Genomic DNA, 21,750 nt, shown 5'->3' on the forward strand with positions numbered 1-21,750 from the left:
TGCACTTGACAGTGCAGGGGAAAAGAGGACAGATTATAATAAATTTAGTCAGAAAAGCAGTAATCAGTAGTCTGAGCTGTACTATATCTGAAGTCACCCTACACAGATGTATCACTTTAAAATTTCTCTTAAAGCTGTTTTGATATGGACCATTCTATGTGGTACATTGTGCCAAATCATTTACCATACTTCTTAAAACACATACAAGCTGCTTTTTCACAGCACTGGTGAATCTTGGTTTATTGTCAGCAAAGCAATATACAGCCCAATGTTTTATTTGGCGTTTTTGGTTAACCCTTGACTCCTAATCATTAGGAATCTCACTTTGGAACCAGTCCTAGAATCCAATGGGGTACAGCCTTTAGTTGTAATTTTTCATGTTTCTGTATGGAGACCGCCAATAATTTCATACCATAAGGGAGACATTCAATACTTGCAGCTTCTTCCATTCACAGGCTACTGGTTGGGCAAAGCTTTCCCTCTGAGGCAAAACAGTCACACCATCAGGAAGTCTCTGACCTGGATGCTAGAATTGCTGCATCCTATACCATTTCATCTTCCTCTTTTAATTCTTTTCAAGCCCATCACTGATAGATCTTTTGACCCTGCTAGCATTAAATAACCTAAGGTAATATTTGGATTACAGATACATGGCTTGAAAACAACAAGGCAGGAATTTTCATTTGCAGAACATACTAAGCAAACTGTTTTAGTTTCTATGCAAGCAGGAAGAATTGAGAGTGAGCAAATGGACTGCATGTACCAACCTCTACTTTGTCCATGTCACGTCAAGATTTCCCATGGCTTAGCATTTTGTATGAGTATGACACAGTTTCTTCTTAAGGTGATTCTGCACAGATAAACAATGTAGGTTGGAATGGGCAATGAAAATACTGGTTCAGGCCTGCATTATATCTGATGGGAATCCCAAGTGGAGGAATATCCACAATGTTCAGCCACACCAAAATGGGTTGGGTGATGCCGGGAAGGGTCTGATTTCCACCTGCTCTCCTGGCCCATAGGTTAAATCGGATCAGCCTGAATGCTTTTTGTAGCCACCCTTAGGCTGATCATTAGCTGATCTGTACTCACAGTGACCTAATGGTCAGTGTAGATGGGCCCTTAGGCAGTGCTGGAATAGAAATTTTATTTTAAAACTACATAAGAGAAAGCTATGCTGTAATTTGAAGATGAGGTTCTATATAATGCTGAATCAACACATTGTTCATATATATAATTGCCAACATCAGTAATGTTGTGTCAGATGATGTGCACTTAAGGAGTAGCTTAAGATCATCAGCCTAATTTCTTATGTATTTTTTATCAGACTTGATACTGATACTGTACTGATATAGACAGTTTAATCCTTAGATGTAAAGCTATAAAGGCTTGAATATTTTTACAAGTCCAATCACAGCAACTACTTTTTTCTCAACTTATTCTGGTTATTGTACTCCTTAAATGTGCATGATTATGCTTTTAAAAATTGCATGTGAAAGCTTAAAATAAACTTCAGTGGACCATTTGACCATATATTTCAGGTGGTGGTATTTTTTAATTGGTGGTGGCAGATTTAAAATATTTGGGTAGATGTAAAGGGAATGCTTTATTAATGTGTGCAATTATTGATACAAATAGTTTCCATGGATTTCTTCTACTTAGTACTAACAATTCGATATAAGCCTCTGATATTGTTTTACAGAATATTGTTTCATTGCACAAAGAATTATGTAATTAATTTTTCCCCTTGTTATTAAGAATTTTTTCCTGAGTTTATTTGCTGTGGCACATTAATCATGGAATAACTGAACTTAAACTATAACAGCTGTGTCTGAGGGATTTTTTGTTGAATCTGTGTTTAACATATACTGCCTCTTTCAAGTGATGCTGTTGTTCTTTTTGGTCCTTCTTTTTAATGAATGTTGGGAAGGAAGCAGGCAGATTCTATACTGAAGTTAACACAATCTGCCATGTATTTTCTCATATGTCACAGCATCCTCTTACACTCTAACATGGATTTAATAATTAATTTTCCTATTATTACTTTTAAAAAGACAATACAGGATCACCACTTCAGCAAGATACTCACATTTCATTATTCCACAAGTTATATTTCTAGGTCTTTGATTCAATATCCAGGTCATTTATTTATTTATTTCATGTCAAAAGCATTGCATAATAAATAAGTTTAAAAGCGATAAAATAAAGGAATCACAACAGCTAAATAGTTTTAGACCAAAAGTAGGCAACAGCAATCACATTGTCCATAGCTTTGAACAACTTCTCCTCCATGCATGAGCCAGGGCATTGTGGGCAAGCATACATATGCGGAGTTGTTTGTTCTGCTCCACAGTCACACAAGGTGGAGGATTCCTCCAGGTAGTGCCATCTTGCCAGGTTGTCTTTTGATCTGCCGCTTCTTAGTCTGTTTGGGGACTTCCAAGTTGCCCATTCTTGGTTTGCCTCTGGAGGGAGACCTTCATGGGGGGGCCATCCAGTTGGGATTGCCTAGTTTAGCTGCCCAGGATAATATCCAGGTTATCCTGTAGAAAGCTAGGCTTGACTCTTCCTGACTCTTCCTTCACCTTTGAATTTCCATTATAAGGAATATTGGCTTTAATATAGGAGCCTTTTGTCATGCGAGCTTTTGTCTGCAAACTGAAATGGTACTATTTCAGTTGTTAATCAGAATTAAGCCAGCAAAATAATAGTGCATTCTCAACTCCCTATATCCCTTGTAATGTTAAAATAGAGACAGAAGTATGCTTGCAGGAGAAAACTTAGTCTCCTCCCAGACTTGCAGGCCAGACTTAGTCTACTCCCACCTACAGATTCAGGAATGATTGAGCAACTTTCCTCCCTAGCTGTCAGTAAGTCTTGCATTCTTGTTGTCTTATTAAACACCCCTGCATTCCTATTGTCTCCTCATATACAAATCTGGAAATACCTTTAGCTTAGACTTCTTCTTATCCTTACCAAATCCATTTCAGATAACTATTTGGCAGTATGTGTGTGTGTTATTTATTTATTTTTTATTTATTGCAATATTTATATCCCTCCCTTCTCACCCAACAGGGGACTCAGGGCGGCTTACAATAAAACATATATATAAAAATTGTGCAATACACTATAAATCAGTTTAAAAAAAAATGTTACACATTAGTATGTGGCTATGTACAGTAGAGTCTCACTTATCCAAGATAAACGGGCCGGCAGAACATTGGATAAGTGAAAATCTTGGATAATAAGGAAGGATTAAGAAAAAAAAGCCTATTAAACATAAAATTACATTATGATTTTACAAATTAAACATGTTTTACAAGAAATTGACAGAAAAAGCAGTTCAATACACAGTAATGTTATGTAGTAATTACTGTATTTATGAATTTAGCACTAAAACATTGCAACATTTACTACAAAAACAATGACTACTGAACGCCAGACTGCCTTAGATAATACAGAACCTTGGATAAGTGAAGCTTGGATAAGTGAGACTCTACTGTATTGTTAAAGGCTTTCACAGCTGGAGTCACTGGAGTGTTGTGTGATTTTTGGGCTGTATGGGCCGTGTTCTAGCAGCATTTTCTCCTGATGTTTTGCTTGCATCTGTTGAAGATAATCCCTCTGAAGATATCCCTTTGTTGAAGATGACCCTCTGAAGATATCAGCCACAGATGTAGGTGAAATGTCAGGAGAAAATGCTGCTAGAACATGGCCATACATCCCAGAAACCACTCAACACTCCAGTATGTGGCTAATCCTATCCGTTCTCAGACCAACTCCAAAGCCAGTTGTCCTCGTGCAAAGACATCAGATGATGGCAGGAGGTCTCAGGATCACTACGGCTGAATTGGGCCAGGGACAGAGTGTCTGACCAGCTCTGTGTCATTCGAGACTAGTCCAGAGCACTTGTGTTTCAGGCTGGCCTCTGATTTTTGGAGTGTAAAGTTGCATTCCTCATTTTTCCCTATATACCACAATAGGAATGCAGTGTATGTTATGAAATTGTAGTTTATTGTGTAGTTTATTGTGAATACATCTTATTGAAGTTTTCCTAGTGTTTTCTAGAAGATTATGATGGTCTTATTTAACATTTAATGGAGACAGAAATATACTACGTGGTAGTGATATGGTATAGTAGGTGTGAGATATTGCCTGGTTATTCATTTGATGTGGCAATTTCTGATCATAGAACAAATGTAGCATTAAACAATTTCTTACTGTCCTCAAGTAAGTATTGCTACAAGATAGGGTGGGTGCAAAAGAAAAATGCTTGCAGTAGATAACGTTATATGTAAGGAATAAATACGTCAATCACAAAGTACGCAATTTTTTTGTTTTTGTCTCATTCTGACTTTATGACTATACAGTTCTCTAGTATTTAATATGGAAATGACTTCTGCGTTCCATATTTGTTAACTAAAGTGATTATGGAGGAAACGGTGCCAAAAGAAATATGACAGCTTCAAGTGATCAAATGTGGCATGAAATGTATAATCATGGGACTTATGATTTGTCTATTTCAATTTCGAGAGTTGATGATGTTCAGGCAAAAAGAAAGCAAATTACACAGCTGACAAAAAGAGATTAAATGCACTTGTTGGACAGCTACAAGTAGACCCATTGAGTCAGTGGGAAATTATATAATTGTTGATTTACTAAATTCCCATCAGTTTGATGGGCCTACATCAGCTTGGACTAGGAATTGAGTGCAAATGTATGAATTTTACCCACACATAATGCTATATTTTAAGTCAACAGTTCCATTGAGCCAATGGGTCTATCCGATAGGGGACTTTGCAACCCTACAGATGTGATTGCCACACTCCTATCTAGCACAGCTAGAAACTTGAGCTTATATTTCATTGAAGTATGCATAGCAATATGTTTCCTACTCCTGATTTAGGTCATGGTACTTACAGAGATAGGATTAATTTTGTTTCTTTGATCTAGAGACATTAGGAATTGAGAATCTATCTCAATAGACTTTTAGATATAGTAAGTACCATTGAAGACACTAGAATTGGACTCTGAGAAACTTATAAGATTGGTGTGGGAGACCTCTTTCCTAGGCATGTACCGGCAGTCCCCATGTTATGAACAAGATAGCTTCTCTAGGGTTGTTTTTAAGTTGAATTTAAGTCAGAACAGGTACTTTAAAAAATGTAACTCCAGCCATATCCCTCTATCTATCTATCTATCTATCTATCTATCTATCTATCTATACACACACATATACATATACATGCTTCGAATAGCATATGGAAGGGTTAACACCCCATGTGGTGTTTGTTTTGCTGTCTGTGCCCCTATTTAGAAGATTTCACCTCACTTTTTTGTCCCCATGATCACTGGACTTTGAAAAAATGGCTTGTTGTGGAAACAAGGATTGGAGGCAAATCTTCAGTTGACACATCTTTTGCCCATGATAATTCTTTCGGGAGCGAATTTCCTAGGGGTTGATTTCACTCACTTCCTGTTTTCTCATCCCGGTTCTTAACTATACGTCATTTGTAAGGTTAACGTTTCTAGCTCGAGGACTACCTGTATCTGGGAACAAGCTTCTTTGACAATTAGCATACAACTTTTGATTTTTTTGTCATTCAAGAGAGACTTGAGAAAATGTTCCCAGTTCCCCTTTCGGTCAGCAGTCCTGCTGTCATAAGGGTTTAACCCGTTGCACCACCACTTTTGATTTACTTGTACAGTAGAGTCTCACTTATCCAACATAAACGGGCCGGCGGAATGTTGGATAAGCAAATATGTTGGATAATAAGGAGGCATTAACGAAAAGCCTATTAAACATCAAATTAGGTTATGATTTTACAAATTAAGCACCAAAACATCATGTTTTACAACAAATTTAACAGAAAAAAGTAGTTCAATACGCAGTAATGTTATGTTGCAATTACAGTATTTACGAATTTAGCACCAAAATATGATATATTGAAAACATTGACTACAAAAATGCGTTGGATAATCCAGAACGTTGGATAAGCGAGTGTTGGATAAGTGAGACTCTACTGTATATAGTTTATTAGTTATGCAAGACAAACATGGCTGGTTTATATGTTTTTTTTAAAAATGACTTCCAAATTTATGTATTGCAAATGGGGCATATTCTATTAGACTGAGTTATTCTAATTCTTTCCTCTCTTTCTAAAAAATATTACATTTAATAAATGAAAAATTGATATGATGTATGCACAGTTTACTATAATTCTGTGACCCTTATGCTTGTTCTGAAACTATGATGCTTTTTGTACTTGATAAAACAGGTACTGAAGATTCATATTAGAGAATATCAGTCCAATCTAACATGGTAACCTGTTTTACTGTATATCATAGTTGCTGCTGGTCATATCAAGACAAGAATCTTATGTTGAATGGCAAAAGATTGTAGGCTCCATATTATTTTTGGATTTTCATTTTTAATTTTTTTTTGTCAAACTGTTTATTAAACACTTTTTCTATATTCTTTTCCCTCCCCTAACATTTTAACAGGTATCTGCACTTTAACCAGATTGAAACATTGGAACCAGAATCATTTACCCACCTTCCCAAACTTGAAAGATTGTAAGTTCATTTTTCCTCCCTTTTTCCATTTCTTAATACCAGATGGCCTTGGTTTTTGCTTATCAGGTTTGGAGCATTTGATTACATGGAAGCTGGCATTCCTCCTGGGGATTCCTTCTGACTATAGAGCCAGCTGAGAAGAACAAAGGCGGCAGTGGAAGCAACAGAGTTCAAAGCAGTGACTGGGCACAGTGCCACCATGCTGTTTAGTACGTCTTCTCGTGGTACTATTTCTTTAAGTGCAAGACGTTGCCTTCTGGATAAGCAGCTAATATTGTCATTCACACGCAATGATAAATAAGAGGTTTAAAGACGTTTGGCTTATTCCAATGTTGCATTAGTGAAAGTAGCTCAGGCAGTATCCAGGAACAAAAAGCTGCCTATTGCCAGGAACTATGGCTCGTTCCCTTGAAAACCTGAATCTTTATTTTTATTTTGCACATCTCTGCTTGTTTGGATATAGCACTAAGCTTTTACTTCTTGGTTAGTTTCACCACTTTTATTCATTGGAAGAGCCCAGCAGCCATGCATGGTCTGTGCCAAGTATTATGCATCTAATTCATAATAAGACGCAACATCCTGCAGTTATCAGTAGCTTTGACATAGTGTAGAAACAGAAGTCCTTTGCTTACTTACCTGGGGATAAGTCCACCTGAATTTGCTGAGGCTTAATGTCCATAGTAGTGGAAACATAAGCCTTGATTTATGTAAGTATGTGAAAAAGGAAAACATAGGACTCCTATCACATGTAGGGGAGGAATTCAAACACCTAATAATAAATCTAATATTTCAACAGGTTTTTGCACAACAACAGAATCTCTCACCTAACTCCTGGGACGTTTAGTCATTTGGAATCTATGAAACGACTGTAAGTAAATTATTTTCCCCTTCAAACATTTGGCAGCTTGTTTTATTATCTACGTTGTTCATTGTATTGATCAGTTATACAGGTCACATCTGTTCACTTGCTGATATGCCGGGATTTGAGGCCAGATCTTGAATCTCAGTGCTTCCAAGACAATCTATGCATGTTTTCTTGAGAAATCTTAACTAAACATGTGATAGAATTTTCTTTTCATCTCACATTTCTTTATTGAAATGGAAAATAAACGTTAGTTTTGTATTCTGGCTTGATGACTAAAACATTCTAAATAATCTAAATAATTATAGCTCTTAACAATCTTATGTCCTACTGGATGCCTTATGTACAGATTTTAGCAATGTTATCATTATTCAGGAAGAGTTTATAAAGATTGGAATGGACTGTGAATACTATCATTATCTTCATCTGGCTTGTAAGAAAGTAGCAATAACATCATTCGGTTTGAAGTTAATTAATTAGTTGTTTTGGAGTTAATTAAAGGTTATTTAGTCATTGATTAAACTGTGGACTGATTAAACTGTGGAGTGAAAATGCCACAGATTTGCACTGTTTACTCTCTTAATCATCTGTATTTGAAAATACCAATAACGATTTCTCAAGACTCATTAGATAAGAAAACTCAAGTGAGGTTTAGAGTTGATAGTAGAATTTTGATTTGCTTCTTGGTGAAATAGTCTACCTTATTCCACTTTTGTGGTATTATTTTTAATTGGCCAGATTCATCAGAATCACCAGTGCTTTCAATATGGCTTAACTTAGACAGTTACACACATTTTCGTAGATTCATATAGTTAGAAGAGACCACATGGGCCATCTAGTCCAACCCCCTGTAATGCAGGAAAAGCACAATCAAATATGGTCATCCAGCCATTGTGTGTGTGTGTTATATCTTCTTTCTGTGTGTTTGGTCATCTGGTCAAGAAGGCTTCATCCATTTCTTCTGTCTGGCTATGAAATTTGTAGTAGACCCCCCACAACTACATCTTTTTCAGTCCTTGTTCCCTTAATTCTTATCCAGATGCTTTCAGTCTGGTTTTCAGGATGGAAGTCTTGCATCTCTTCACATGTGTAAATATTTTTGACTTATAATGCTACTCCACCCCCCTCTCCTGTTTGATCTATTTCTGTGAAATAGGTTTTACCCCTCCATTGCTACAGTCCAGCTTTATAGTATAACACTTCATTCCCTTTATTTCTTAAATGCTTTTTCATACAATAGCATAAAGCCTCCTTTGCCTCTCTTTGCAGACCATATACCTACCCGAAAACAATTAAACAGTGCTTCCCAAATCTACAAAATAAGCTTTTGGGGTGCATGGTCAGTTGAGATAAGAGATTGTCACCTCCCAATCCCACTGATGGAAGCAGTTCATTCAGGAAAGATACTCCAATGGATTTAGAAAAAATCCTACTTCATTGATTGCAGTAGTCATGAATTCTTAAATTTAGTATTTCTTAGCTTTCAGGTGTCTGCCCTTGCATTCTGAATAGGGTTATAGTCTCACAGATTACATGTGTCATAGTAACCTGAAATAATATTTACGTTTCATAATTTAATGAATTGTTTGCCTCATTAATATGATTCATGAAATCTTATTTCCTCCAGCCGTCTGGATTCAAACGCACTTCACTGTGACTGTGAAATACTGTGGCTGGCAGATCTGTTGAAAACATACGCAGAATCTGGTAATGCACAAGCTGCAGCAACCTGCGAATATCCAAGAAGGATCCAAGGAAGATCGGTAGCTACAATAACACCTGAAGAACTTAACTGTGGTGAGATCTCTTTAAAGATAAAAATGTGGCTCCTGCCATCTTTTCATTAGGAAGTTTATTTATAGTGCCTTACAGAACATTTCATCTCTTTTTGACAACATATTGGAACTGACATTGACAATGTTATCACTTGATGCACACAAAGATATTCAATATTGTAAAGATGCAAAATATTTTTGTTTTCTTTAATATTAAAGTATAATAAAGATAATATTTTGATGAGAAGTAATGAACCTTAATTGTTTTCTCTTCCCTTTTCTATTGACCTCTGCAATTGTATCTTTCCACTATGAAAACATTGCAGTTTATCATGTTCAGAACAGGGACTTATTTCTATTTGTAGCAACAGAAATAAAACCAAACAATAGCCAACAAAGATCTCCTTTGAAGTCCAAAAAGTAGTTGAGTGATTTTATGTGTTTTAGAATTCCCTTTAATTTTCCTATAATAATGAACATATTGTCTGAAGTTTGCATTCATTGTGGAAAAGCCAATGAAAAAGATGAAAGATACTTTAAGCTGAACTTGCTCGACTTGTGATCCATCAAGCTAAACCAATAGCATATGGAGGTCCTTCAGTGTCTCGATTTTCTCCTGTTTCCCCAGCCTTCTCAGGATCACAAAAACGTAGGGTCTGACATGCTTCTGGCAGGGCATCAAACATGGTTGGTGGACTATTTCAACTTGATAGCAAACAAACTCCGAATGTTTGCTTTAAGGATTTTAAGTAATGTTTCTTTGGAGGAAGGTAGAGACTTTGATACTTCTGATCTTTTTGACCACACTGAACTGTATTGTATGGCAGATCATCAGATTTATATAATTCAGTTCAGTGCCATTAAACTGCATTACGAAATTACATTATATGGCAGTATAGATGGGTCTAATGTCCAGGGCTAATGAAAATTGGAATTCATAGCTTTTTGAAGGACCACATGTTTCCCATCCTTGCTTTGGGGTTTTTGATGGAGATCATTTGCAAATGGTTTTCCAAATGCATGCTTGGTACAATTGTTTTATAGTAGCCTCAAATTTGAAATGATCCTGGAAAGATGTCTAAACATTATAGTTATTAGGGTTATAAACTCCTTCATAATTTAGTACAGTCTGTTCATAAATTAATATTGTAATTTTTGATTACAACATCTGTATAAAATTTTATCTTACAGTGCATGTTAACTGGATGATGTACATTGTTATTTTCAAGCAACAATTTTGTTAGGAGTTTTCTTTAAAAAATACACTTTATTGATGATACAGAGAGGCCAAGAATTACGTCAGAGCCTCAAGATGTAGATGTTACCTCAGGGAATACCGTTTACTTCACTTGCAGAGCTGAAGGCAACCCCAAACCTGAAATTATTTGGCTGAGAAACAAGTAAGATTTTTTTTTACAATGGATTGGTTACTTTGTATAGACTTGTAAAAAGAAGATTTAATTTGAAGAAATCTGTTAGGATAAATGTCAGCTTGTTCGTAGACTTTTTTGTAATTAGTGTGGATGTATACACATATACTTCAAAGCTTTTCTGTTACAATTTTGTTTTCCACAGTAATGAACTGAGCATGAAAGCAGATTCTCGCTTAAACTTGCTTGATGATGGCACTCTCATGATTCAGAATACTCAAGAGACAGACCAAGGCATTTACCAATGCATGGCCAAAAATGTGGCAGGAGAAGTGAAAACCCAAGAAGTTACCCTGCGCTACTTTGGTTCACCAGGTGAGTGAATCGATTTCAGTCTCAAGTGTTTTGGACAATATTACTGTTGATTCCAGACCTCTTACTTAAAAGATAAGACTAATGCTGTGGACTTTATCTCACAAACCTGTTATTCCACTATTGTCACTATTGCTGATAGTGGACACAATACCACATCCAGTACCTTTTATATTGCATCTCTTAGCACAATTTCAGCTGTGATCATATCTTCACACCTCTCATGACCCTGCCTTACTGCAGCACTGATCTTTCTTTTAAACTTTTTTTTTGCAGAATTGTACAATTCTAGCATTTAAAAACTACACAAAAAGGCAAGAATAAATTTAAAATATAAAATAAAAGGGAAACAACTAGCTTAGAAATAGCAAGGAGGAGAATAATCCTTCCCACTATCATCATGTCTGCTGGCACAGAGGCGGAAGGGACCCATCATACCAACATAAGTGATGGGAATGTTATGGGATTGAAAGCTATTGATGGCTTTTATCCATTAATAGGTAAGGATGGGAGAATCACGGGAGTGACTAGATGCAGACTAGCTTCAAGATACACATAACATGTGATTGAGACCATCACCAAAGGCGATGCTGGTTTGTCTGCCTTGTCCAATAAATCCCTAAAATAGTATTTATGTAAAGTGTTGCAACTCCTGGACATGAAAAACAGACTATTCAAAATAGCCTGTCAAAGTTCGTTATTGCTAATGACCGTTTCATTCAAATGGAATAATTTCATTTGTTGAGGATGTTATTACTGATAGGTAGAAAAGGTGGATTTATCATAATTAATTCTACCTTTTCTATTTCAATGAGACTATCAGTAAAGACAACTGATAGGGAGTTGAATCAGTAGAAAAAATGCAAATAATCACTTCAGTTACTCTTGATTCAGTGGGTTTACTTTAGCTGGAACTAATACTTGGATTTGGACCAGTGTGTGTTAGGACTAATTTTGTTGCTTATATTTCGGCCTAGAGCACTATTGCATGGCATAACAACTTCAACCTTATACTTATACTAAACCTTATAATAAACAGTAAAATAATAGTAGCTATTTTGAACACATTTCTTCTTTAACAGCTAGGCCAAGTTTTGTGATTCATCCACAAAATACTGAGGTCCTAGTTGGGGAAAGTGTAACTCTGGAATGTAGCTCAACTGGTCATCCCCAGCCACGAATCACATGGACAAAAGGTGACAGGACACCACTGCCAAGTGACCCCCGCATCACAATAACTCCATCAGGAGGGCTTTACATCCAAAATGTGGCCCAGGAAGACGGTGGCGAGTATACCTGTTTTGCAACCAACAGTATAGACAGTATCCATGCAACTGCATTCATCATAGTGCAAGGTATGGTTCATTTAATTGTAAGATCTTTGTTCTATAGGTGGCTAAAAAGGTGTAAATCATGTAACAGGTGTCATCCAGAACATGCCTACAGTAGATGAAATGGCTCTTCAGGCTACAAAAGACTTTACTCCTCAAAGGTGCCATCAGGTAATCTGTGATTTCACCAGTTCCCCAATTCTCCAGGGCTGACTCAATTTTAAATGTATTTTAAACTGTTTTAATTTCAACTTACTAACAGAATGTATTGTTTCTCTGTTGTTTCAACAAACAAATGTTGTTTCCGGTACACAAAATTCTGTTTTCAGTGCAAATGTACTATGTATAAATCTTGTGCAGAACAAGTCTTGAACTGAGAATAGTTGTTAAAAATCCCCGCAGTTTTCAGTCTTTCTCATAGTGGAAATAAATTCTTAAATTTCTTGTTTCTTCCCTTGGGAGTGAAATTAGTGAAGAATCGGGCTCTTGATATTTTCCCTAGGAGTAGACTTTTTTCTTCATATAGACACAGCAATTCATTATTAAGGGCTGCTTGATCCTGCCTCTCCATCTATTAGATGTGGGACTGTGGCAGCCAACTGTGTTCGTGTATTTACACTTGTATCCATCACCTTATATTTCAGTGTCAAATGACTTATGTCAGCACTTTTAACATTCTATCATTACTTTGTCAATTGAACTACATTTCTTTTACTGTTATAACTTTTGAACTACCCTTTGTGGTTACCAGCACTCTCTCAAGCTGGTAATGATCACATTGTGTTTTCTTAACAATACTGTTGAGTATTTTTAAAGAAGGAAAGAAACTAAGGTGTTTTGAATTTAGATAACATTGTTATTTCATTTAGCTATTCCTGAGACGCACCCTACTCTGGATTTTGATTTCATTTGTTTGAAGATCCATAGTAGCTGGAACATTGTGGTACTAAGCAGTGTGTGTGTGTGTGTGTGTATGCAAACACACACATGGACCTGAGTGATGAGTAGCCATAATCTGGTGCACTAGTATTTTATAGTTCACTGAACAATAAAAATAAATATTGTAATGCTAAATAATAATTATTTTTATTACTACTATTTTATTTCTTATCTGTCTCTCCTTGTGGCTTGAGGTGGGTTACAACATTGCTAAAAACACACAATCATCTAAAATTCTACAAAATACATCTATTAAAACATACATCCATAGAATAATATTAAAATACACATAACAAAGATTAAACATAAGATGTAAGTTTGAAATTTGTGATTAAAACTGGCTGTAATTGCTTTATCATGTTTATTGGCTTTTCACATAGCTGTACCTCAATTTACTATGACTCCTCAAGACAGAATAGTGATTGAAGGACAAACAGTTGACTTCCCTTGTGAGGCACAGGGATATCCACAGCCTGTCATCGCCTGGACTAAAGGAGGTAAGATTTTAGATTTTTTTTTAAAATTTTAGGTTATTTTTAAAACATTAAAATACCTTACATACTTTTGAAACAATCCATCTAAAGTAAAAAAATTTGGAGTGGTTTCAGAGTATATTTTTCACCCACTGTTCCGGACAGTTTTATTAATGCTGTTTATTTGAGTGGGTTGAAGAAAGTGTTTGAGTTAGGCATTGAAGTACCCTTGCAGTTCATTCATGATTCTGGCTTTGCAACCTGCAGCTGGTGCCTGTAATGACTGTTAAGTCAGGCCAAATTTTCTCCATTACATCTGGCCACATTTTACTTTTGTCTTTAGCTTGATTTAGAGAATTTCAAAAATTTGGGTATAAGTAACTTTCAGTTTGTTTCCTTCTTTTCTAATAGTTTGTCACCACTTTTCACGGGAGTGGAGGAGGTTTGAGCTGTGAGTTAGCAAAGCTTCCAGTATTATTTTGCCCCACCCCCGCTCTAAATAAGACGAGGTTAATTTTACCTAGTTTTGGCTCTCTTTGGGCTGTAAACAGTCCAGGTGCCAATTTTTCCAAATCTGCAAGTGCCTATAATGTGATTCCTCATGCTTGCTAGAAAGTAAATTGATTTCTAAAAATCCAACTTTGGGGGATATGGGTTGTGGCCCCCCCAATGTCTCAAAAGGGATATTTGCCAACTTAGATTTAGTATGATATACATTTATTAGCGTTTAGATATACTGTACTTTGAGTTGTTTAAATTCTGTTGTTAATTGGACATAATTTATACAAGAAAGATAAGGAAAACATTACAACTTTAAGTATATAATTTAAAGTCTTTATATTATAATGGTCCGTGTGCAAACCTTTTTTGCAAGTCTGTTCTTTAGTCATTCTGACCCTCAGGCCACTTGTGATTTTACATCAGCAAAATGTTGTTCCACTGCTAAACATAGAATCCATTACACATATTTGCAGATGCCCCTTTCCTCTCCTTCATTGATTTCTCCCCCTTTTTTGTCTGCAGCAGCTGCAGAGGAAACAGGTGGAAGTACTTAGATACACACATGTGACTGTATGCATTTGTATTAAAGATCTTGCTGGATTACACCGATTAGTTTGAACCATCTATTGTTGATTCTGTTGGAATAGATGTCTGAATAATATGTTCGTGTTCACATTGGCAGAGCTACAATTCAGTCTGTTTCATCAGTGCTTGTTTCCTTATGGAAAATGCATACATTAGCAAAGTTAAAGAGCATAGTGGAAAGCTAACATCTACATAACAGTTGGTACTCACAAGAAGTTTATTATTTATAGAATCTCATACCTCTCAGTTTCACTCAGAAGCATAATTTCCAATTAAGTCAAGGTCGTCTCACCTTATACTGTGTACTGAACCCCAACAGTTACCTCCAACTATCACAGTTCTCAAAGGGAAGGCTTTTGGTTTAAAAGTATTAAGGTTTACCTACAACATTGTCCACAAAACCCCCTAAATTGTTAGGTATTAAAAGAAACTGTCGTCCCATCTTTTTTTCTGTAAGAATGAGATTGTCAGAACTAAGTTCTGGGTTGTTGTGTTTCCTGAGCTTTATGGCCATGTTCCAGAAGTATTCTTTCCTGACGTTTCACCCACATTAATGGCAGGCATCCTCAGAGGTTGTGAGGTATATGTTGTGATATACCTTATCTCTGAGGATGCCTGCCATAGATGTGGGCAAAATGTCAGGAGAGAATACTTCTGGAACATGGCCATACAGCCCGGAAAACACACAACAACCCTATGATTCCGGCCAGGAAAGTCTTTGACAACACATAGAACTAAGTTCTTTCAATGAGTTTTATCCATGTGTTATCTTAATGTGCATTATTTTATCTTTGGTATGTTTAGGGAGCCAGCTCTCTGTAGATAGAAGGCACTTAGTCTTGTCCTCTGGAACCCTGAGGATTTCCAGAGTAGCTTTACATGACCAAGGCCAGTATGAATGCCAAGCGGTCAACATTGTGGGATCCCAGAGGATTGCTGTACATCTCAATGTACAACCTAGAGGTAAGTCCACAAAAACTAGTTTAGTTTAAGTATTTGATATTGGCATATATGTTCTCCAATATCAATATGTAATTTGGAAGAATATATTCACTTCATTTCTTTTGGGTTTTTGGGAAACAGTTCAGACTGCTGGTATGACCTTTAAAGCCCTTTGCAGCTTGAGTATTCTGTCTAAATGATCACATCTCCCTAAGTAGATCTGGCCAGTTTTTTAGATTTTTCAGGGAAGACTTTCTTTTTGTTCCACCACTATAGGCACATTTGGTGAGGACATGGAAGAGAGCATTCTCCATGGCTGCTCTCGCGCTCCACTTTTTTTTATTCAGACATGCCTTTGGCTCATGTTGCACCATGGACTTTTAATTAAGCTGTTCTTTTATATTTTCTTCTTGTTATATGACTTCCAGTCATTTCCAACTTAGAGAGACTCTACGACGAATCTATCACAAGGTTTCTTTGGCAAGATTTGCTCTGAGATGGAAGGGGTGTAACTTCTCCAAAGTCTCTTCGTGAGTCTCTGTTGCTGAGCAAGAATTCAAGTCCTGGGCTCCAGAGTTGTAGTCTGACTCTGAAAGCACCACATCATAATAAATAAATGAAAAAATACACATTGTTTTATTTTTAAAGGCACCATTAATCTAACATTGTGTGCTATATTGTTATTAATGGTTAGGCTACTCTTAATGAAAATATTACGTTTTTGGGCTGAGAAATATATATATTACCATACACATCTATTCTGTTTTGTTGGGCCTGGAGGGACTTGCTTTAAATACATTTTTAAGATCCTCAGTGAACATAATAGTTCTGTGTTTTATCTGCTTGTTTTTGCTTTTGTTCAACTTTCTTTTAGTGACTCCTGTCTTTGCTAATGTTCCACGTGATATGACAGTAGACGTTGGGACAAATGTACAGATTCCGTGTAGTTCTCAAGGAGAGCCTGAGCCTGTAATAACATGGAATAAGGTAATACATTCATGTTTTTATTGATTTATCATAACTGTTTTGCCAGCTCCAGGTATGACTCAGTTGTTACATTGCAGATAGTATCTGACAGTTCCTTGTCTTCTGTTTAAAATACTATGTTTGCTTCTGTCTGAAATGATATATTGTAAATATTATATTCAGCAAACAGAAACTTAAACAATTTGAATAGGTGGTTTATCATTATCTTTTAAAAATAAATTTTATTAAAATACACAAAATCAAAAACACAAGCAGCCTTTTAGATACAGTAGAATCTCACTTATCCAACATTCGTTTATCCAACGTTCTGGATTATCCAACGCATTTTTGTCATCAGTGTTTTCAATACATCATGATATTTTGGTGCTAAATTAGTAAATACAGTAATTAGTACATAGCATTGCTGAGTATTGAACTACTTTTTCTGTCAAATTTGTTGTATAACATGATGTTTTGGTGCTTAATTTGTAAAATCATAACCTAATTTGATGTTTAATAGGCTTTTCCTTAATCCCTCCTTATTATCCAACATATTCGCTTATCCAACATTCTGCCGGCCCGTTTATGTTGGATAAGTGAGACTCTACTGTATATACAATTTTTCTTCTGATAGAATGCCTGACTTATCCTATTGGAGATTTAGGAAACCTTGTTTTAACTTTACAGTTGTAGGTCTGAAAAAAAGAGTTCAGATAGATAATGTCAAGGGTAAGCAATAACAAAATTGGTCAATTTGACATGTAGTGATTCATGTCAACAAATATTATAATTATGTTGATTATGAGCATGAATTTTTTAAATGCATAATGTTTTTCAAAAGAACTATCTACTCCATTGATTACCATATTTTGCATCTAGTTGAAGCAAACTATGCTCTTTCAGAAGGATGAGAAGAAAACAGATGTTTCCTTTGCCATTGCTTTGCTCCCACAAGGTTCTTAAGAGATGTGCTTCTTCTATACATTGAATGTTTCCCTAGTAGAATGAAGTTTTGTTTTGTGTAGATACCCTCCCTATGTAGAGGAGGAAGCTCTACCAACCAGTCGTTTGTCCTCTTGAGAAGAAATAATAGCAAAGTCATTCTAGAAGAGAATAGTGCCAGGTGTTCTTAGATAATACTAATGTTGAACACCTGAGTATAACTATTTTTGCAGACACTAGTACTTCATTTTACACAGAATTGATATCAAGTCATAGAGTCTACTTGTTGGAGGAAAATACTTTCTACTTAAAACAGAAACATTTTAAATAACTGTAGGGCACCAACCTCTCCATGGCTATGCCTCCGTCCTGATACCACAAGGAGGGAGGGGATGCCTCAACTGGCAAAAAGTGCAGCCCTTTTTAATACAGTAAGTCCCATGTTAACAGAGAGCAGGGGCTGAGCAGGGAGATGTTCTGCTATTTTTTGTAGCTGGATGCTCTGCAACAGGCAACTGCAGAGACCTGTGGAGGTCCTTACAAACTGTCAGAAGATGGCATCTTTGCAGTTCACCCAGCTATAAGAAAATAGCTGGCCACATCAACTTCAATTCCACAACATAGAAAAAGCTCTGTTGTGAATGGCTGATCTGCATGCAAGATGGGTTAGGTGACAAATTTGGGTCATTACACAGTTGGAACAGAATTCACACCTACATAGTGACCATAGAAGTGAGTTGTGGTAATGTAAGTCCAACTTACACCATAATAATTCAAGTAACTGGATGCCAGCATTTGTTTGTGCTTTCCTGGGATTTCAGTTGTTGCCCAATTATTTTTGAATGTACCATTATAGGAAACACAGTTGATAAAGATAAGAAAGCAAAATTGTATCCAAGGTTCCATTTTTAAGTTGTATTGAAAAGTATTTGTAGATTTGTTCCTATACTGTAGCTACTACTTAAATTGGTGTTCTCTAAAAAAAATAGCTCCAGATAATTGTTCAAAACCAAAGAAATCATTAAATATTAAACTGGTGATTCAACCTGAGCTTGTGAGTTTGAAGACCATTCAGGAATGTGTCAGCAAAGCAAAAGAAGTGTTATTTTCTTACCGCCCAATAGGTTTTGCATAATAGGTTTTTTCTGAAGCTCTACTACTCAATCGTTTTTCCTCAAGTCTGGTTCTACATACAAGTTTGTAGTGGAAATAATATTTCTTCTTCGTGGTCTCTGTGAATGCATACATAGTTTACTGTGCCTGCCCATGCTCTTAACAGAAGCTTCGCAAGTTGTGATCTTTCAAATTTTAGCAGTAAACTTGCCCACTCCTCTACAGGGCATAAAATATGCCCTGGCTCTCTGCTCCCCAGTTCCTTTTTTTCCACTTCCACAGCAGCTTGCTTCAAACATGCCCAGTGTCCGATAGTCATACCAAATTCTTTCTTTGTCTTTGAGAGAGCCATGTGGTCATCTTGTGTAGCCATTGCCAAGCATTCACAGTCCCTGCGAGAAAGAATAGAGCATCCAGGCTGAAAGCCCTGCTCTATCAGTAGGCCTAAGCCCCTTCAACCTTCATGGTACCTCCGAGTTCAGCACCCTTGGTTGCTTCCCATAACCAAGTTTCTTTGAGTGGTCCTCTGTGAATTCACACTAACCCGCCTGTTCCTCCCCTCAACATGCAAACCTCCTGCTTTCTAGCTGCTACTGTGGCTCAGGAACTGCGGGACCTGGAGCCAGGGTGCCTTTTATGCCCTGAGGAGGAGTGGGTGGGGTTACTGCCAAAATGTGAAAGGTCACAGCTTGGGAAGCTTCTGTTAGAGCCTGTGCAGGTGCAGCAAACTCCATATGTGAATTTACAGACGACCACTTGAAGAGACACGGTTATAAGTAAGCAGCCTGTCCATATGGAATCCTGACTAGTGGAAAAGCTGCTAGTGAGGATGGCTAGGCAAAAGAGTATGGTCCAGTTGGCAGCAGAAATGTTCTCTGCTTTCAAACTTCATTTTCCAGCTCCACCTTGCAAGAAGAAGCAGCTAGGTTGAAACTGAAGTGTAACCATGCAAATAGTTTCCAGTTTAATGGGCTTTTTCTTAACCAATGATGCAGTTCACTTCATAAATTAATGCTGACTTTCAGCTATTAGAATCCAAATTAATCTTCTTGGCTGGATCTTGACCAAGGCCCTACCTACACTGACCATGCGGGTCAAAGCTAGCTTTGAACCTAGACAACACACTCCCACAAAAGCATATTAAAGGCTTAATCAGTGCTCTGGGCCTCAAACTAGTTCCAGGATTTCTTACATAATAATCTGCACAGCAAAACCACTTTTTTCAATACTGGTTTGAGACTGACTTAAATCAGCACACCAGAAACTTACATGAGTTGAAAAAAAGTAAAGTGGCAATAGCAAAAGTAATCCACTACCCTTTCCACTGGGTCAGTTAACCCCCTGTTGACCACTATGCACTTGAGACCGCCCCCACTCTGGATTCTTTGCTGCAAAGGGCAAGTGTATATAATGAGCTCCATATTTTGTGGATCTGATTTCTCCCTGGATCCTTGATACACTGGGATGTGCTACAGTGCATTTATGGCTTTCCTGAAACTTTTTTAATGCACTGTATGTGAACTCCAGTGCACTTTGGCAGCATGCATTTTGTGTTGTCATAGTTTCAAGCTGTATTGAAGCTGCATTATAGTGTCAGTATAGATGGGGCCATGTAGAGCTTATTCTATTGTTTTCAGTGCATCTACTCAAAATCATGATTAATCTGTGCTCCAACCACTGCTTTTGAAATTGTCTTGGAAAACAGAAGATGTTCATTCAGTAGATGATATGTGCTTGATGGGCTGTATTCAGCTTGCTGGGTTACTCTTCTCTGGGCTGGAGTCTTCTTCAACTGTCCCCTGGTGTTGTGTTCTCTGTGTTTAAGTAGTTTCTGTGAGAAACTGAAAGTTCTGAAATTTGTACTTACGCAAATTAAAAATGAAGAATTGAACATAATCTAAAGTACTACCAAATTATCAAATAATTTGGCATTCTGATTTGCTGCAGGATGGTGTTCAGGTCACAGAGAGTGGGAAATTTCATATTAGCCAAGAGGGATTTCTTACTATTCGTGATGTTGGGCCAGCAGATCAAGGCCGTTATGAATGTGTTGCAAGGAATACCATTGGATACTCTTCAGTTAGCATGGTATTAAGTGTGAATGGTAAGATTTATGCTTTATGGTGAACAGATGGAGATTAATTGCATGGTATGTTTAGTGATGTTTATCAGTAGGATGGGGCAACCAGTTTCTTGGTTGTGACCTTGAAATAGGGAGCAAATTTTCAAATTCATCTGTCTTTAGTGCAGTTGCTTTGGAGTGAATCCCTGCAAGCATAGTATGGCATAGTAAACATGCAACCCATCAGGTACCTAGATCCTTCATTTATTTATAAAATACAGTTTTATTACTGTGTGCTTCAAGCCCCAAATTTTTGTTACCTAGCAGATGGGATTATCAATATTTCTGGAATTTAACTATATTTAGCATTTTCTACATAGACAATTTTGATAAAATTTATTTTAGTAGGGAATGGGGGGTAGTGGGGGAATAACAGACTCTGCACTCAAGTGATATTATGGAGAAGATGGAGAAGGACACACAATTTGGTTAAAAGATGGAGTCAGCGTGCGGTCCAAAGTGTTTAGTGTAAGGATGATTTTACACAGTTCTCTCTCTCCCCCCCCCCCCCCCTTGATTCTACTAGCCATATCAATTCACTAGGAGACTGGGTTGGGAATAAATAATGGGTTGAGAGAGGTATTATTCCAAATGAGAGAAAAACAAGACCATTTCCATTTAAGCTGACAGTTGTCCCCTCCCAAATACCTGTCTTCCATCTGTTATTCTATGTTTCATGGCTACTGCGTTTGGTCAGTCTGATGATGATTTGGAGCATTTAGGGGAAGGATATTGGAACCCCCCCCCCCCCCCCCAGGCTTATTTTAAACACTTCGTAAAATCTTGGGGTTATCCACCTCTGGTTTCTCAATCCTCTTTTTTTGTTACAGTCCATTGGGATTCACCACTGAAGTTCAGAGTTGTCAGAACAGCATGGATTA

The 21,750-nt window shown here is 37.0% G+C and overlaps 1 protein-coding gene across 2 annotated transcripts in view; it reads left to right on the top strand.

Annotated features, from left to right (window-relative positions):
* pxdn (peroxidasin) overlaps nucleotides 1-21,750 on the top strand; it is a 96,106-nt gene that overhangs the window by 46,442 nt on the left and 27,914 nt on the right. For both annotated transcript variants that reach the window (XM_008118527.3, XM_008118531.3), the window contains 10 exons: nucleotides 6,505-6,576; nucleotides 7,373-7,444; nucleotides 9,066-9,235; nucleotides 10,496-10,613; nucleotides 10,789-10,958; nucleotides 12,038-12,310; nucleotides 13,606-13,722; nucleotides 15,589-15,747; nucleotides 16,601-16,713; nucleotides 20,695-20,851. In XM_008118527.3, the coding sequence (XP_008116734.2) occupies nucleotides 6,505-6,576; nucleotides 7,373-7,444; nucleotides 9,066-9,235; nucleotides 10,496-10,613; nucleotides 10,789-10,958; nucleotides 12,038-12,310; nucleotides 13,606-13,722; nucleotides 15,589-15,747; nucleotides 16,601-16,713; nucleotides 20,695-20,851 (1,421 nt within the window). The remainder of the gene's footprint in view (nucleotides 1-6,504; nucleotides 6,577-7,372; nucleotides 7,445-9,065; nucleotides 9,236-10,495; nucleotides 10,614-10,788; nucleotides 10,959-12,037; nucleotides 12,311-13,605; nucleotides 13,723-15,588; nucleotides 15,748-16,600; nucleotides 16,714-20,694; nucleotides 20,852-21,750) is intronic.

This window comes from Anolis carolinensis, chromosome 1, assembly GCF_035594765.1.
Source record: "Anolis carolinensis isolate JA03-04 chromosome 1, rAnoCar3.1.pri, whole genome shotgun sequence".
Lineage (NCBI taxonomy): Eukaryota > Metazoa > Chordata > Lepidosauria > Squamata > Dactyloidae > Anolis > Anolis carolinensis.